At 53.4% G+C, this 15,467-nt stretch overlaps 1 protein-coding gene across 1 annotated transcript in view; it reads left to right on the top strand.

Moving 5' to 3' along the window:
- The first annotated feature begins 732 nt into the window (after positions 1–732).
- Positions 733–15,467, top strand: part of TRIOBP (TRIO and F-actin binding protein) — a 57,010-nt gene continuing 42,275 nt past the window's right edge. The window contains exons 1-5 of the mRNA XM_057556422.1: positions 733–866; positions 1,817–1,977; positions 7,044–7,183; positions 8,687–8,876; positions 10,340–10,508. Coding sequence (XP_057412405.1) covers positions 1,864–1,977; positions 7,044–7,183; positions 8,687–8,876; positions 10,340–10,508 — 613 coding nt within the window. The 5' untranslated portion in view covers positions 733–866; positions 1,817–1,863. The remainder of the gene's footprint in view (positions 867–1,816; positions 1,978–7,043; positions 7,184–8,686; positions 8,877–10,339; positions 10,509–15,467) is intronic.

The raw sequence follows: 15,467 nt of genomic DNA, 5'->3' as shown, positions 1-15,467 counted from the left end.
GCGGGTCTGGCACTCGGAGGCATCTGGGCGCCGCCCGCCTCCGCCCCGCCCCTTGCCCTCGGGTTGTCGAATCCCAAGGTCTTCATGTAAATGAAGCACCTAGAAAGAGCCTATGCGAGAGCGGCAGGGGCGTGGTCTTCGTCCACCTCCCAGGCAACGTTCTGATTCATTGTTAAAATAGAAAGGCTGTGACCCCTGGCACCCCACCGCAGCACCCCCTTGTGTGTGGAAACCCGAGCCGAGGTTAGTACCGCGAGCGGAAAGGTTGAGAGGGAGGAAAGGCTAGTGAGAAAAGGTAGAGGGGTGAGGGACACGGGGAGGGACTAACTAGCTGGATGGAGAGAGGTCCAGGGGTCCATTCCCCGGGTGGGGCATGCATGTCCGCTGAAGGTTTTTCATTGTTATATCCACACCTAAAGTGCATTTTAGAGAAGGATTCTGCCAATTGGTTGGGGGTGGGAGGGGGAAGCAGGAGCAGTGAGGGGCATGTGTATAAGAGCACCCCACACCCGCCCGCAGGGGATTAAGCTTCTTTCTCAGTCTGAGGCGTTGCTCCTTTATGTGGCGGGATTGGGAAGGAACCGCCCAGGCTGGGCAGGACGGATGCCTACCCTCTGCACTACCGGGAGCAGGGAACGACGCAGGGAGATAACAGCTCGGGAAGAATTGGAGACCCCGGGGCCACTGAAGGGCCAGTGGTGCCCCCAACCTCCACCGTGCCCTGCCACTTCCCCAGGTCTGATGGTGAAGAGGCCAGGAATCTTCTCCCTGGTTGCCCCAGGGGAGGATGTGAAATTCCCCAGCTCTCCCCCAAGATTGGCAACTAAGGCCAGATCCCCTGCGACGCTTTGGAGGAAACTCGACAGGTATGAGCAGATGACCTGGGGGCACAGTAAGGTGCATGTGTGTTTGGGGATATGGATTCCTCTCACCCCACCCCGCTTGCTGGGGTGAGGAGAGCATCTTCAAGTCACTCCTCTGACGGGGCTCCCCCCCCCACACCAGGGCATGGGGTTGGAGCCCTCAGTGGCGCCCAGAGGAAGAGCCCTGTGCTCATCACAACACCAGGGGTTCTCTTTGGCTGAGCTCTGCCAGACTTGCAGTGTGACCTTAGGTTGTTCACTTTCATCCATGATTTTGTCCTCAAGTCCAAAAATACCTGGCTGGCCACTTGCCTCACTCTCAGGGTTTCCCAAGGGACCTGCATGACTTGGCAGTGTGATCCAGTGTCTCTCACGCCCACCTCTGAGAGGGTGGGGAGGCACAAAGACTGGGTTTGAATCCAGTTCAGCCACTGGGACTTTGAACAAGTTATGGAATCTCTGTGAGACTTAGCTGCCTCATCTGAAATTGGCATTAATTTTATCTACAATGCAGGATAACTGTAAGGTAAGGGCACTCAAACTTTGGGGTGCATTGGAATCGCCTAGGAGACATGTATAAAATGCATTGTATAAATGCCTTGTATAAGTGCCTCACCTCCAGAGATTCTGGCTGGGTGGATCAGGGAAGGAACTGGGAATATGCATTTTATGAGCAGCTCAAGCTGAGTCTAATGCAGGGTCCTCAAAATACACTTTGGGCAACACTGCAGTAATGACTAGAAATCACATGTCAAATGTTTGGCCGAGTGCCTGGTGCTTAGGAGGTGCTTAATGAGTGTTTGTCGAGTGAATAAGTGAACAGGTGAAAGAATTGATGGATAACCTCATTTCCTTGGTCCTTGGCTATCTGGGGGCAAGCTGGGGCTGGAGTCCGGGTGGGCTGCCAGCCAGTCAGCTGGTCTTTGCCTCCCCCCACCCCCAATTCTTCCCAGGCCCCACCATTGGATTGCAGGAGCTGCCCTGGCCTGATTCAACTGATATGGAGGGGGTGGCTGGGAATGCGCCCTGTGAACACTTTGAAGCTAATGTGCTTGCCCAGAGATGCTGTCAAAACTGCTTCCACCCTGAGGAGGCCCACAGAGCAAGGCATCAGGTGGGCAGGCTTTCCTGAGTGGTGGTTTGGGACAGAGGAGTCTGTGATGGGGGTGCCTGGCAGGGCCACTAACTTGCAGCTGAACTCAGACACTGACCTTCCTTGTGGTCAGAGCCTGTTTTCCCAGTCTGTACAATGAGGTGGTGGGACCATGTTAATGCTTCCCAAATGCCAGTTATTCTCCTCCTGCTCTTATGATTTTTTTGCCAAGCCTCATATAACCTATTACTTACCGTACTGTCCATTAAATCAATACGCATTTTTTCACTTATATTAAAACAAAACTTTACATCACCACCACAAATAGAAAACTAGAATCATATTCTTTATATAGAAGGTTCAAAGGAAAGAATAAAAAAGGAAAAAAACAACAACCCAGAAATGTCACTGAATTCTAACTAGAGAGTGTTGTCAGCTAAAGGTTCTGAGCCTGAGCCCTGCTGTCTCTCTGTTAAAAAGGGAGATTGGTAGGTGTTAGCCATTAAAGATACCCCACATCCACTGGAGGCTTTCTCCTTGAAGGTACTGAAGGAGTGAAAGGGGAGGCATTTTCTCACTTTGTGATGGATGAGGTTTCAGGCTAAGCCCTGGTCCAAGTAAACCCAGAGCTATGAGAAGCACGGGACTGTGAATCTCCAAGGGCGCTGCAGCCTTGACCGCCTAATGGCTCTGTCATTCTCAGTGGGACTTGAGGCTCCTCTTGAGCCTGGCAGCCATCTCCATGCAGGCATTAGGCTCTAAGAGGTGACCATTATAAGGGAGTTGCTGTTCAGCTTTGGAGCCGAAGCAGACCAGAGTTCCAGTCCTAGGTTTGCCATTTACCCGCTGTGTGACCTTGGGTCATTGACTGCTCTGGTTTCACTCTCCTAATGGGTAAAGTGGGGCAACAAGTCTTCTCACCCAGGGCATCTGGCCCTGCTTAGCCCAAGTCACATGTGGCTAATTCGATACCCATTCGTTTCCTTTCTTCCTCCTTCCCGACCAGAAAAATAAACCTGGGAGATTCTTTTCTACCCGTCCTGATACCTCTAAAAACAGCTCCCCTACCCTCGCCCCCAAGTTCAGGGAGCAGTTGCCTGAAATCCCTGTGAGTCCATCTCCCATGCAAATGACCTTCTCCTGATGGGTGGGGAGATGGCAAGCATGGAACAGGAGGAGAAACTTGGATTCAGACAGGTCTGAGTTCTAGTCTCAGTCCCACCACTTCCCAGCTGAGACCTTGGGCCAGCTCATGTGTTCACATATATTGAATAGGTGCTTAAAATGTGCCAGGCATTAGGCTAGATATTGGGGAAACAGTGACAAATAGAACAGACACAGTTCCTGGTTCATGGGCTTGTAGTCTAGCAAGAGAAATGGAGACTAAGAAAGTAATTATGCAAATAATTTTTGAATCATGTTTGTGATAAATGTTGTAAAGGAACAGCGCGTGGCATGAGGGTAAATGATAGGGCATTCGGGGAATGTTTTTCCAAGGAAATGATACTTTAGCTGCTTGGTAAGGGCTATGAGGGCGTCGCCAGTGAAGTTGGGGTAAGAGGAGAGGAAGGGAACAGTAAGTGCAAAGGCCCTGAGGCAGAAAGGAGGAGGCAGACTGGAGGGTGGAGAGAAGCCAAGGATGGAGAATGGGGTGGGGGCTGGGTCTCACCGGCCTTGTGGGGACTTGTGCACATGCTGAGAACCTTGGACTTTTTCCTGAGAGGCATGGGGAGCCACTAAAGATTTTAAACAGGGGAGTGATGTGATCAGATTTGCATTTTCAAAAGTCACTCTGACTGCAGGACAGAGAATGGACAGCAGGGAGTGAGAATGAACAAGGTGACCAATGAGGAAAAAGTGCAATTACTCATATCAGAGGTGACAGACTTTTTTTTTAATTAATTTTATTTTGGCTGCACTGGGTCTTCATCGTGGCATGCAGGCTTCTCTAGTTGTGGCGTGCGGGCTTAGTTGCGGTATGTGGGATTTTAGTTCCCCAACCAGGGATTGAACCCGGGCCCCCTGCATTGGGAGTGTGGAGTCTTAACCACTGGACCACCAGGGAAGTCCCTGATGCTGGAGATTTTGAGATGGAGACAAATGGACACATTTCAGAACTAACTGAATAGGAGAATCTAAAGGATTTGGTAACTGAGTAATGTGGAGAGGCTGGAACATGGCTGACTGCTGTGTTATTTTCTGAGGCAGGGTTCTTGGAATGGGAGGCCTGTTTAGAGTTGTTTGGGGTGGTGAGTGGGAGGTGCCTGGGGGACACACTGGAGATGAGAGGAGTTTACTTAATATGAGGCGCTCAGGAGCCAGACCTCTGCAGGAGATAGAGGCTTTCAAGTCATCAGGATCTGGCGCTGATGAAAGTCCTGCTCATGGATGAGCAGTTTCAAACACGTAGAGTCACAAAATCTGTGTGTTAAAAAAGCATCCCCCAGCCAGATCCTTAATGACACTCCAGCACAAACTCATCCCTGAGGGGCCTGATAAAGGTATCACCTGGGGCTAGAGCCAGTTCTGACATCTTCACCTATGTTAGAAAATGCAAGGACTTCCCTGGTGGCACAGTGGTTAAGAATCCGCCTGCCAATGCAGGGCACATGGGTTCGAGCCCTGGTCCGGGAAGATCCCACATGCCGTGGAGCAACTAAGCCCGTGAGCCACAACTACTGAGCCCATGTGCCACAACTACTGAAGCCTGCGCGCCTAGAGCCTGCGCTCCACAAGAGAAGCCACCACAATGAGAAGCCTGCTCACCACATTGAAGAGTAGCCCCTGCTCACTGAAACTAGAGAAAGCCCGCGCACAGCAACGAAGACCCAATGCAGCCAAAAATAAATAAATAAATAAATTTATTTAAAAAAAAAAAAAAAAAAAGAAAGAAAGAAAATGCAGAAAGGGCCCCAGGTCACAGAGCAAACCTTTCCCAGAAGCTTGCTCCAGCTCCCCTATGATCCTGAGCTCTGGATGCGTCTCTGCTCTGCTCTCAGCTGAGTCTCCCAGGCTGGGAGGTGTGAGGAGGGCTTATCCCTGGAAATCACACAGCCTTGACCAGGTCATGGCCAGGTTCTGGATGGAGGGGGGAGGGTCTTGCTGTATGCCAGGTCCCACACATTCCTTTTCAATGCATCTATTCTTAAGTGTATTTAACATTTATTGATTTAACACTAATAAAATTCTATTGAATGTTTTTACATTATTTATTATATTTAAGATGTACAGATGTTCTAAGCCCTTTCACTCATATTAACTCATTTAATTCTCATAACACCCCTAGGGAGTGGGTCCATTAATCACCTCTGTTTTGTAGATGAGGAAACCAGGCTCAGAGAGGGAAGTCACTGGGCTGAGGTCACCCAGCTGGGAAGTGGAGGCGCCAGGATGGGGCCTGATGACTGTCTGAGGCCAGAGCCCGTGCTGACCCGCCAGACAGGAAATCAGAGCTGGGGATTAGTTGCTGGGCCTACTCGTGTGGATGGTGGGTAGTGACGGGGGCTGGAGGTGAAAGCAGGGAGGAGGTACCACGACAGGCTGGGGCTCCTGCTGGGCCCAGCTGGGCTGGGACCCCTTGGTGATGCCCAGAGTGCCGCTCCCTCCTCATTCATGCGGCAAGGTCCCCAGGGTAGCCAAGGCGCCAGGCCGGGCTGCAGATCTGACACCTCCCGCCATGGAGCGCTGATCAGAATCTGGCTCCTGGGCAGGGGGCGAAACTGAATCCAGACGGGCCTTCCTTCTCTGGCTTGGATGGCGCGGCAGACACCCCAGCCCCACTCCTTGGCACTGCCCAGGTCCCAGAGTGGCGGCCTTCTTGGAAGCTGGAGACTCTGTGCCCACCCCAGGGCTGCGGCCAGGCTGTGGCCTCCGCCCCGGTTCTGGGCTCCAAGGTCCCCAGGGAGCCCGTGCCCAGGCCCCCGCCCGGTCCCGCTCTCAGGTGAGCCGCGAGGATCGGGTTCCTGCGGTTTCATGTCCTGCATTGTTCTTGGCTGGGCCCCGGCTTATGAAACAGTAATGAGGGGCCCCTGCTCCCGCAGCCGGCCCCTCTAAGGTTTCCACTGCCTCGGCTGCCGCCGCCTCAGCCCAGAGTCGGGGCCTGGGAGGGCAGCAGCGTGGGGGCCTGAGTTGGAGCCCCCCGGGGACGAGGGTGCTGACAGCCGCCAGCCGCCACTGCCGGAGCCTGCCGCCCAGGTAATCCGAGAGGAGGTGGGGTGCAGGGTGCTGTGGCCGCTGTCCCCCTCACCGGGGGAGGGCCCTGCCACCCTGGGAGGTGGGGAGGAATGGGGGGGGCCTTCCCAGAGGTGAGCAGCTGTTCCCCCTGGTGAGCCCAGCACCAGCCTTCGCAGGTGTGGCCCTGCTCAGGGCAGGAGGGAGAGAGAAACCCTCAGTCAGCTCAGGGGCCCTGCCCCCAACCCCTGGAGCCTTGACCTTCCAGCCCTGGAGCCCCGTGGCCCTCCTTTAGGAGCACACATCTCTCCTTTTCTCCAAGGTCTTCCTTCCCATCTCCTCCTCCCTCAGACTACCTCTTCCTGCCTCAGACATTTTCCTTCATTCTCCGGGCTAGCTTAATCCTCCCTCTCCCTCCTCATCCATGTGTTCTGGCGGCGACAGAAGACCCTTTTGGATCCTTGTGTGCACTTCACATCCTCAGGCACATACTCATACATATGTGCCGACACACACGTGCTTGCTTGTGTACACAAGTCAGGTGGGTACGCTGATGCGTGTGTTTATAAACACATATAAATAAACGTACACGCACTTATGCAAACAGACGCATCAGCGTACCCACCGGGCACGCATACACATGCGTGCACATGCGCATACTTGCACACACGCAGGAATTTATACGAACACATACCTGTAGACATGTGCGCATGCACATACCCTGTGCCTCTGCCAGCCCCCAGCTTGGGTCCCAAGGAGCACTTCCAGTCTGATGGACAGCTCTCCCTGAGAAGTGGAGATCCCAGGAGGAGCTGTCTGGAGACTCTTCCACACCGCCTGGTGGGGGGAGGGGCTGCACAGGGGGAGGGGAGCCCCCACGTGGGCGGCGAGCTGTCTCCTCTCCAACTCTGTCTCAGGAGCCCGGGAGCCCTCCAAGTGCTGAGGCGCCCTACTGCGACCTGCCCCGCCGCCCGGCCGCCCCTGAGGACCCGCTCGGTGCCTCGACCTCCAACTGCCAGTCTGTGGTGGGTTCAGGCCTTGGGCCAGGGCCTGAGAGGTGGGTAGAACCCTGGGGCCTGAGGAGGGGTTCCCGGGGTTGGATGCCCTCACCCATCCCACCCCACACCCCTTCATGATGGCAGCCTCCGTCTGTGATGGCTGCTGGCGTGGGTCACGTGGTCAGTCCACTGGGCCTGGGTACAGGCAGCAGTGGGCATGTTCCACGGGCCCGAGCTCAAGGGATGGAGCAGCCGAGCACCCACCCTGCAGTGGGCATGGCCCACAGCCCACTCACATTTCCTGGTTCCCTTTGCACAGCTTTAAGAGATTAAACAGTCTCAGCACCCAGGGGCGCTTTTTATCACCCACCTACCTGCCCATGCACTGCCCCTAGGCTCTGGAATTCCCTCCACCCCGGGGCCTGAGTTGGACCGAAGTCCCTCTTTGGGGCCATGGTGCCTTGGGAGGGCATGGCTGAGGGTCTAGAAACCTGGGTTCCAGCTTCAGCTCCTTCCCTGATGGGCTGTGGGACCTTGGGCAAGTTATTCCCTCTTTTTATACCTCAGTTTCCCTGTTTAAAAAAGAAGAGGGATTGAATCAAATCAGCATTGTTTTGCGAACATGTGTTCCTCATAGGTAGGCATTATTTAAAAAAAAAACAAAAAACAGCTCTGCCATCAAATATGTTTCAGAAAGTCTGGTATAAACAAATTTGAATATCTTTTTTGCAGGACTTGTCAGAGCTTTTAGTTTGCTAGCATGCACTGTGCTTTTGGGTGGGGAAGGTAGGAGAAGAGTGTAATATGTCTCAAACTTATTTGACCACAGACCTCTTTTAAGGGTCATCACTCATTTCTGTCTCGTAGGCCAATTTGTGGGTCACTCTTTTTTTTTTTTTTGAATTTTAGAATTTTATTTTTTATACAGCAGGTTCTTATTAGTTATCCATTTTATACATATTAGTGTATATACGTCAATCTCAATCTCCCAGTTCATCACACCTCCCCACCACTTTCCCCCCTTGTTGTCCATTGTGGGTCACTTTTTGGGGATACTGCCAGCTCTAACCTACTGGCTTCTTTAAAGCAGGGCTTTCTCTACAGCTCCCTCCCTTGGCATCCAGACCAGTGGCCCTGTCACTGCCCCTGGAGCCCTGCTCCCTCTCAAAGCCCACTATTAGCCCAGCATGATTCTGTCTTAGTCTTACCAAGCTTGGGGTCCTCTCTCCTGCTCTAGTAACATGGTGGGGGCTGAGGCCACAGCCCTGGTTCACAGTGCATCTCTGCCTTTTCCTAGCTCTGTGACCTTGGCCAGTCCCTTGACCTCTCTGAGCCTCAGTTTCTTCATCTGTAAAATGGGAATCTTTACACTCACTTCGAAGGGAGGCTGTTGGAGCTAAACGAGGCAGCCCACGTGAAGGGCAGAGCACAGGCAGCCCTCGGTGTTAGCTCCCTCCTCCACTCAAAAGTGAGGTGTGTGTGCACCTGGGTGGTGGTGGGGTGTTACTCCTTAATTCCCATCACTTTGAGGGAAAAAGTCATGGGTCTGTCTCCTCTCCCAGGGGCCCATCAGCAGGGCTCCCTGCAGAGGGCCTCACAGCCACCCCCAGGAGCCAGGAACCCGAGGCATCACCCTACCTGGAGGGCCTGGCCTCCTCCCTGTGCGGCAGCTTCAACGAGAGCCCTGACTCTGGCACCAGCTCCAGCCCTGACTGTGAAGCCCCTGATGATACCAGCGACTCGTCCTCCGTGGTGAGAGCGGGGCGGGAGGCCAGGGCAAGAGCAGGTGTCTGCCCCTCCTGGGCCAGCCCTGGGGTCCCACGCAAACCTCCAGGTGCGGCTGAGCCTCTCACAACAGGGAACGGAGCTGAGGTCCTCTGGAGACTTAGCCAGCATGTTGGGCCGCCCCAGACCATGCACCTGGGAGGGGCCGGGGGCTCTGCAGGGCCAGCCCAGGGGGCTGAGGGTTTGGCTATGAAAAGATGGAGGCAGGTGTTTCAGTTGACAGGGAGCTCCCCGTGAATCATCAACGGGCTCCGGCTGCCAAAAACTCTCAGTTCACGGAGGGCCGGGATGTTGGGTGTGGTATCCAGATCAAGAGTGGGACTGGACCTAGGCCCTGCCCTGGTCACACACTGCTTAGCCCCATGACCAGCCCTGGCATAGATCTCCGAGGGTCGGAGGAAAGGGAGCAGGCTGTGGGGCCTGGCAAGGGCAGGGGGCTATTTAGCCAGGAGAAGAGGAGACTCAGGGGAACTTCTTGGGACATTCGACCCTCAAAGGGTTGTCCCGGGACAGAAGAGGCAGGCTATCCAGGAGACCCCAGGGGGAAGTGATAAGACTCAGAATAAAACAACCCAGCCCTGCAGGCATTGGCTCAGGAAGGCTCACCACCCCACTCTGAGGTGGAGAGTTTTATGTCCCTGTTTTGGGGCAAGAAATCTGAGGCTCAAAGAAGGGAAGTGACTTACTTGAGGCCACACATCTGGGAAGTGGTGGGGCTAGACTTCGGGGGGTTTTTTGTTATTATAAATTTATTTATTTATTTATTTTTGGCTGCATTCGGTCTTTGTTGCTGCACGCGGGCTTTCTCTAGTTTTGGTGAACGGGGCTACTCTTCAATGTGGTGCGCGGGCTTCTCACTGCTGTGGCTTCTCTTGTTGCGGAGCATGGGCTCTAGGCGCGTGGGCTTCAGTAGTTGTGGCATGCGGGCTCAGTTGTGGTGCACGGGCTTAGTTGCTCCGCGGCATGTGGGATCTTCCCGGACCAGGGCTCGAACCCGTGTCCTTTGCATTGGCAGGAGGATTCTTAACCACCGTGCCACCAGGAAAGCCCCTGGGGCTAGACTTTGAACGCACCTACTTCTCTCTGGATCCTGGGGGTGTCTCTGGGGCAGGGGCCGCTATTCAAAGGCCCTCCTACCACACGGAGTCTGACTACCCTGGGTTCAAGTCCCCTCCCATATAAACCATTTCCCAGCTGTGTGACTTTGGGCAAGTTCTTAGCACCAAGGGGCATACCTACTGCACAGGGTTGATTGAACATTCGCTGAGTTAACACCTTCAAAGAGCCCAGCACAGTCCTGACCATACAGCAGGTGCTCTTGCAATGTCAATTCCCTTCCCTTCCATCTACCCGTCTCATGCTGGGAGTGCAGGCCCTGGGCTCTCTCTCCTTGCTCTCCAAACAGGCTTTCTCCTTCCCTTCCCTGGCAGGACTGGGACACTGTTGAGAGGCAAGAGGAGGCCCCCAGTGGGGACAAGTTCACCGTGATGATCCCACGGAAGCCACAGGAGGGGCCAAGGGCTGACAGTGCCCGAAGGGCTCCTCTTCTCCTCACCCGGTCCCCTGTAGGAGGAGACACTGCAGGCCAGAGAAAGGAGGGTGAGTACCTTCTGCCAGGCCAGGTTGGTCCCTGTGACCACAGGTGCGGTGATGGCCAGGGGCCTGGGAACCAGAAAACCATTTCTCTGGCCGCGTGGGCCCCTGGATACATCTTTGACAGCTTGCGTCTCAATAACAGTAACAGTCCCCATATAATTATGGAGCAGACAATGTGCCATGCAATCTGCTTTAAATACATCATCTTGCAACTGGTGGGTCAGGGTCTTCAGGTTGCAAGTGATGGAAACTGGCCGAGTAAAAGTCTAGAGGAATGCCTTAGGGCATGGCTGGATCCAGGTATGCAAATGGCATCAGAAATCTGGTCTCTGCTCTTCTTTCTTCTGTGTTGGCTTCATTCTCAGATCCTCCCCTGATGGTGGCAGGATGAGTAGCAGCGGTATCAGGCTGTATCCTACCTAATTTTCAACTCCCACAGTAAGCGGGCACAATCTTCCCTATAGATATAGCTAAAGTCCCAGGAAGGGTTCTCCCTGGGACCCAGCATGAGTCATGTGCCCAACCTGGAGATCAGGGATGGGATCAACCCCCTGTGCAAACTTCATGGTCTGAGAGTGGGAGAGAAGAGATGGCCCAAAGGAAATCAAGGAGGTGTTGTTTCCAGAGAAAGGCAGAAGGCTGCTGGTCAGGCCAAGCCCACAGATGCCCATGACACTGGTCAGCGTCTCGCTGGTATGTGAACCCAGGATGCTGGACCCCCAAAGTTTGGGCCCTCCATCACTACTGCACTGCGTTGCCTCCTGGTCTGTGTCTTCAGCATCATCAGGATTTGGAGATGTGGGGCGGGGCATCCATGTCCTAACCCCAGGAGGCAGTCTTGGCTTCCTACGGCTCCTGTAGCATTCAATCATCAAACACATGAGCACTAACCATGTGTAAGCCCTGATGCTAGACACCTTGGGCATTCAGGAGGAGACAGACACGGTCCCTGCCCCGAAAAGCTCATCATCTAGTAAAGCAAACAGATGGGAGATGACAAACAGCAGCTCAGGACAGAGGAAGGGCAGAAACAGCTGTGCGGGGTTATGAGAAGGGCTGGGGGTGAGGGTCGGGGTGGGGCTGGGGTCTGGGGAGAAAGAGCTTCATTCCAGCCAAGGAAGGACTCAGAGGAACACCTTTTGGACGTGGCTCTGTAGCTGAGGAAACAGCTGGGTAAAGGCATGGAGGTGTGAAAAGGGAGTATCCTGGTACGCACAGCTTTAGCAGAGATGGTGGTATATAGCTGGGCCAGACCACGCGGGGCCTCAAGAGTCTAGCCAAGGAGTCTGGACTTTCTTTTGTAAGTAGCAGGGAGCCACAGAAGGTATTTGCGAAGGGGAGCAATGTAACTGGTCCTGTGCCTTAAGAATTTCACTAGGGCAAAGTGTGAAGGATGAATTGAAGCAGGGCGAGGCAGAGGAGACTTTTGCAGTTTAAGAGACTATTGCAGCCACTGTAGTGGTAACTGGTTTAGGCATGAATCACCGGCTGATGCTAAATTCCTGGGTGAAGGGTTGTCGGGGAACAGTATATTCACACGGTCTCAGAGTATCGCCCCTCAGATTACATATTGATTACAGAGGGAAAAGGCACCCTTAGTATGGGAAGATCTGGCAGACACCACCTTTACCAAGTGGCTGCTCAGCCTCCCAGCATGGGGCAAACTGGCCAGGTGCCCCCATGTGTTGCACGGCGGAGGACATGGCATCTTTTCCAAGTCCAAGAGAGTGGAAACTGATTTTTGGACAATTAGACAGGAGGCTGTGAGAGCAAGTGGCCGGTGGACAGGGAGGGCCTCTCTGGGGAGGCGACATTGTAGCTGAGATCTAAGTTCAGAAACAGAAGGAAGAGCCAGTGCAGAGCCTTAAGGAGTGGGCAGAGGTGGCAGGTTCGAGGAGAGAAGAAAGATGGGGTGATAGGAGCATATGGAGTGTAGGAGAAGGGGGTGGAGAGGAGGCCGGTGTTGGGGGCCACCAGCAACCTGACCCTCCCTCCCAACCTGTTCCTCCTCCAATCTGTTCCATGTCACCACCCATCCGGAGGCTCAGGTCCCAAATCTCGTGTTATCCTGATTCCTCTTTCCTCACCCTTTATATCCAATCAGCAGCAATTCTGGTCAGCACCTCCAAAACACACCCCAAATATGTCTCCTTTTTGCCATCTTTACCACTGCTCCCCGACCAAACCAGGAGTTATTGCCACAGCGCCTTCAGATCTCCTGTTTCTGCCAGGCCCCTTTAGTCCATTCTGCCCCCAGCAGCTGAGCCATCCTTTAAAAACATTCATCAGATCTTGTCAGCACCCCAGCCTCCACTGCCCTGCCCTATCAGGCCCTGGGGAGAGTGTGTATGCGAAGAAGTGCCTCCCCAGTGTGAATGGCCTGAGAGGTGGTGGAATTTTGTGCTAAATCCCTGCTTTCTTGCTCTTAAACACAAGGGCCGTGGGGTGGGGGGACCCTCACTATGTGACCTGCTTGATCAAAGGCAGTCACCACTGTCCGCCTGGCGGCAGGTTCCCAAATTGCAGCAGGAGGCCAAGGCCTGGGGGGAATTAGCCAAGTCCAAGATGTTGGGAATGCCTTGACATCCCTCTCGGGGCACCTCTCAGTTTGCAGACACACTCCGTGGGGCAGGCTGTGCCGAGCCCGGCTAGCTGAGGGACAAAACACAGATGCCCTAGAACATCCGCATAGCTTGCCCTGTGTGCTCACTAAGGGGGCTGCAGGAATGAAGTCAGATCCTGGGTGGGCCAGGCTCCAAGAGATGCTTGTGATGGGTGGGAAAGGGAAGAAACCGGGGCTGGGGGTGCTGACCCAGCTGTGAGCCACTGGGAGTGGTGGTAAACGCCATCTCAGCCAGTGCATGTGCTCAAAGGGTGGGAAGACTCCAGGATGAGGCGCAACTCAGAGCTGGAAGGTGGTGGCACAATATTATTGCTCACTTATGGTGTGCTAGACGCTTTCCTAAGCCCGGTAGACACAGTAGTAAACAAGAAGGCGAAGCCCCTACCCACAGGGAGCTGGGAGGCCGGTGGGGGCAGGCAGAGCCTTGCCGGCCATGGGAAATGCCTGGATTTTATTCCAAGTGCAGATGGGAGCCCCTGAAGTTTTTGCATTTTTTAAAATCTTTTAGAAGAGTTGCAAGGATAGTACAGAGAGTTTCCATTATACCCCTTACTCGGGTTTTCCCAGTGTTGACATCTTACATAACCATAGCCTAATTATCAAAATTAAGAAATTAACACTGGTAACAATACTACTAACTAAACTACAGACTTTCTTTGGATTCACCGTTTTTCCACAAATGTTCCTTTTATGTTGCAGGATCCAATCCAGGATCCCACATTGCGTTTAGTTACCATGTCTTTCAGTTTTCTCCCATCTGTGACAGCTTTTCGTCTCTCCTTGTAAGCAGGGGTGATCTAGCTAGATTTGCTTTTGGAAAGGATCTCCCTGGATGGGTGATGACCTTGGGCCCAGAGTGCACATTGTTGGGGGGCTATTGCAACCATCCAGGTGAGAAAGGAGAGTGGCTGAGAGCGGGGAGGTGGGAAGAGGTGGATGAGAGGAGCGTGCAGATTTGGAACGTTGTGGGGCATCAGACCATAAGGCAACCACAAGGCAAAGTTTTTTTTTGGCCGAATCGCTGGCTTGCGGGATCCTAGATCCCAGTCTCGACAGTGAAAGCGCCGAGTCCCAACCCCTGGACCGCCAGGGAATTCCCAACAGCGCAAATTTTAAGTGCTGCTCTGTGTGTGGTTCCGGTTCCTTGATGGGTGCTGGAAACTCAGACTTCAGTGACACCAGCTCAGAGAGTTTGGAGGAGGCAGAGGTTTCAAAGTGTGAGAAGAGGGTTTCCTTTTTTTTTGGCCGCGTTGCGTGGCTTGTGGGATCTCAGTTCCCCCACCAGGGACTGAGCCCTGAGCCAAGGCAGTGAAAGTGCAGAATCCCAACCACTAGGCCACCAGGCAACTCCCCAGAGAAGAGGGACTCTTAAGTGCGGCCTTTAATGAAGGCAGTCGTGGCTCCTTCAAGACAATACCCGTTACTTCTCTCCTGAAGTACCAGCCCAGGGACATGCACACAGCTGGTGGCCACCACATGCTTGGTGACCAAGGGACTGAGAGGGGTGTAGGGTGACACCATGATCATGGCGGCCCCTTCATGGGGATGGGAGTTGTGAGGGGGTCACTGATTAGCGAAGTTACATGAATCCCTTAGATCAGGGCTTCTTAAACTGTAACGTGCATGCAAATCACCTGGGAATCCTATTAAAATGTGATTCTGAGGCAGTGCACCCAGGGTGCACCTGAGATTCTGCATTTCTTAGCAAAACCCCAGGTGAGGCCAATGCTGCCGGTTCACAAAAGGAACTTTTTAGAGCGATCACACAAGTCTCACTGGAAGAGAGGGGGGAATTTCTCGGAATCCAATTGCAGGAAGTAGAACAGAAATGAAAATTTGTTGGTAGCTGCTATTCGATCTAGCTCTGCCTCTCTGGGGTCACACAAGCTATTTTCTTTTTCTTTCTTTTTTTTTTTTTAAAGGTTTTTTGATATGACCTATTTTTAAAGTCTTTATTGACTTTGTTACAACATTGCTTCTGTTTTATGTTTTGGTTTTTTTGGCCGCAAGGCATGTGGGATCTTAGCTCCCCGACCAGGGATTGAACCTGCACCCCCTGCATTGGAAGGCGAAGTCTTAACCACTGGACGGCCAGGGAAGTCCCTCACAGGCTATTTTCAAAACTGCTCTTTACGCGTCTGCCTCTTTTCTGACTTGTTCATGGACCCCCAGACTATGTGACCTTCGGCTCTAGAGCCCACCCCACTTTGACTGAGTCATCCTGGTTTTCAATGTCAAATTCCTGACCTCAGCTTGAGAGAGGCGTCTAAGCCCTCCTCCAATCTGTTGCTCAGAGGGGTGGAGTTGTTTGGTAGGGACAGTGGGTCCTCTAAGGAGAC

This window comes from Balaenoptera acutorostrata, chromosome 11 (genome assembly GCF_949987535.1).
Source record: "Balaenoptera acutorostrata chromosome 11, mBalAcu1.1, whole genome shotgun sequence".
Lineage (NCBI taxonomy): Eukaryota > Metazoa > Chordata > Mammalia > Artiodactyla > Balaenopteridae > Balaenoptera > Balaenoptera acutorostrata.
This window is presented reverse-complemented; position numbering and strand designations above follow the sequence as displayed.